General features: G+C 48.8%; 2 protein-coding genes across 2 annotated transcripts in view; one reads left to right on the forward strand and one right to left on the reverse strand.

Annotated features, from left to right (window-relative positions):
- The window catches only part of LOC125952132 (ATP-dependent DNA helicase DDX11), a 2,926-nt gene extending 915 nt beyond the window's left edge, over window positions 1–2,011 (reverse strand). Inside the window, exons 1-2 of the mRNA XM_049681424.1 lie at window positions 128–2,011; window positions 1–59 (exon numbers count right to left, since the gene is read on the reverse strand). The exon at window positions 1–59 is cut by the window's left edge and continues 139 nt beyond it. Of these exons, the coding sequence (XP_049537381.1) occupies window positions 1–59; window positions 128–2,011 (1,943 nt within the window). The remainder of the gene's footprint in view (window positions 60–127) is intronic.
- A 147-nt stretch (window positions 2,012–2,158) lies between these two features.
- Window positions 2,159–2,500, forward strand: part of LOC125952157 (splicing factor 3B subunit 4) — a 1,550-nt gene continuing 1,208 nt past the window's right edge. The window contains exons 1-2 of the mRNA XM_049681461.1: window positions 2,159–2,202; window positions 2,313–2,500. The exon at window positions 2,313–2,500 is cut by the window's right edge and continues 1,208 nt beyond it. Of these exons, the coding sequence (XP_049537418.1) occupies window positions 2,169–2,202; window positions 2,313–2,500 (222 nt within the window). The 5' untranslated portion in view covers window positions 2,159–2,168. The remainder of the gene's footprint in view (window positions 2,203–2,312) is intronic.

Genomic DNA, 2,500 nt, shown 5'->3' on the forward strand with positions numbered 1-2,500 from the left:
TGAAACACTTGCTCCGTCAATTCCTCTGTCGGTTTCATTGTTCCACCTGCCAACACGACCTGTATGATGGAAAAACTTACTATCATTAATCTTTCCCAACGTCACCACATGCCCCGATTGCACTTACCGATCGGCAACTTTGCACAATCTCTTCAAATCTAGCACCCGGGTTCAGCAGAAGGAATTTCATGCTCGATTGGACGGGTTCCTTTGCGTTGTAGCTTAGCAACACACGCCCATCTCCGCTGTTTCCTTCGATGAGGCATTCGATGAAATTGATCAACGGACGAATGACGTTGGACACCATTTTCTGTGGAGATTCTTTTACATTTTCCTGTTCCGATGCTTTATTTTCCGATCGCCTTTCACGTAATTTCTTCTGAGATTGTAGCTTCTTTTGCTTTTGTTTCTCTTCCAATGATTTCAAGAGTGATTTCATTGAACTTGTAACCTCTTTTGAGGTGCTGCCTACCTTCGGCCGATTGATGGCCGGTGCAGCACTTTGTGCCAATATTTCTGGTGGTGCGCTTTGAGCGAACCCATGCACCTTCTGGGCTATACGTGAGCGTTCACAGAACGCAATTATTTCTGTGAAATCCAGATTGAAAGTGTCTGTCTCAAGCAGCAGATCTTGAGTTTGGATCATTCGTGATGATCGTACATTGGTGCCCGTGCTCTGTTCTGAGGCTGCATTCTGTTTTACATCTGGGGAAAGCAGTTTCCCTAATCTTGTCGCTATAAAGATTAACTGATTGATACGAAGCAAATTTTTGGTGGAAAATCGTGCAAAGTAGCGTGCTTTATATGCTGCTAGTTGCATCTTCACTTGCTGTAACTGTTCGTGGGTCAACTCCTGGCTGTGAATCGCAGCAATCGTGTCGAGCAGATTGTGCGCTTCGTCGATAATCAGGATCGAACCATGGAGATCGATACCAGACTGTTGGCGTGTACGACGATGTAAAATCAATTGATATGGAACCATCAAGAGCTGTGCATCGGGTACGGCAGCTCGCGAAGCGTAATACGGACAGGCCTTCTCTCGTTTGCCAGCCTTCACCAGATCCTCAATATCTGGCACCTCGAAAAGGGTTCCATTCTTCAGTCCTTCGATCGCGCGTTGATTGTAGTAAGGACAACTCTGTGCGATTTTCCGACGCTTCTTAGTTCCACTGTTCTCCTCTCCTCCTTCGGTGCCCGCTTTACCTTTGCCGCCTTTCTTCAACAGTTCCAGGCAACGCTCGTTGATTAGCGTGTTGCTTTTAAGTTTGCGCACATCAGGATTGATGCAGAGACTCTGGCGTGACGCCAACGATGCCAGGCGCAGTTCTTTGGCATGCTGGGTGCCTTTCACTTCTCCCACCACCTGCGATAGTTGGGAGTGCGTTCGGCTACAAAATACAATCTGCACAGGCCGGTATCGATCGGGTTCCTTTTCGGACTCGCGGCGTTCATCACCACTATCATCACTATCACTGTCGTCCGCTATCAGAAACTCATCCTCATCAGCTATAACGTCCTGTTGCCAGGGTTCTGTCTTTAACGCACCATCCCCATCCTTTGCCGTACTCCAGCGTTTCTTCAGCACGGTGGCCTTTTCCTTCATAGCCTGCAAGCGCTTTTTGTATTCCTCTAGAGCCGTTTTGCAGAGCAAGAGCTCTCCGAGTTCCTTCCGTTGCCCCATCGCGTTGTATTGGCCTGTAATCCAATCGCTGGCCACCTCATTCTCCTTCTCCAAAGCCGCGATTTCTGTTCGCAACTGGGCGATTTTGCTACCCAGTTCTTCTTCCAGCAAACGTTCAAAATCTTTCAACCAGGTCAACGAGCCGCAGGTTAAGCTGAGCGATTTACCCGTTCCGGTGGGGCTCTCGAAGATACCGATTCCGCCGCTCTGCAGCACTCCGTAAAGGGATTTCATAAAATCTAACTGTATCTCGTACGGCGGAAAGGGAAACGCAAACTCCTCTCCACTATTCGGTGGCTGCAGATCCTTTTCTGGTTTAAAATTCACCATTTCGACGGCACAAAATAACCGAACATCCGTTCAACCACAACACAAACCGATCGCGCTTCCCGCGCTTTTGCTCAAAGTAGCTCAATCCGGTACGCCGTCATTTTGACAGCACGGGGACGCTCACAAACGTCAAACTGGTAAACAAAAAGTGAGCACGATGGCCGCCGGTCCGATTGCGGAACGAAATCAAGGTAATTTTCTCTTTAAATTGCAGTAAGCTTGGTGAATTTTGTGCTGGAAACATGCTCAGTAGTGACCCTAGACAGTGGTTAATGTTTGGCTGTTGTACTTTTCGTTGCAGATGCCACGATTTACGTCGGCGGTTTGGATGACAAAGCCACCGAAACGCTGCTCTGGGAGCTGTTCGTGCAGAGCGGCCCCGTCGTGAATGTTCACATGCCGAAGGATCGCGTCACGCAGATGCACCAGGGTTACGGATTCGTGGAGTTCCTGGGTGAAGAGGATGCCGACTACGCGATCAAGATCATG

This window comes from Anopheles darlingi, chromosome 2 (genome assembly GCF_943734745.1).
Source record: "Anopheles darlingi chromosome 2, idAnoDarlMG_H_01, whole genome shotgun sequence".
NCBI lineage: Eukaryota > Metazoa > Arthropoda > Insecta > Diptera > Culicidae > Anopheles > Anopheles darlingi.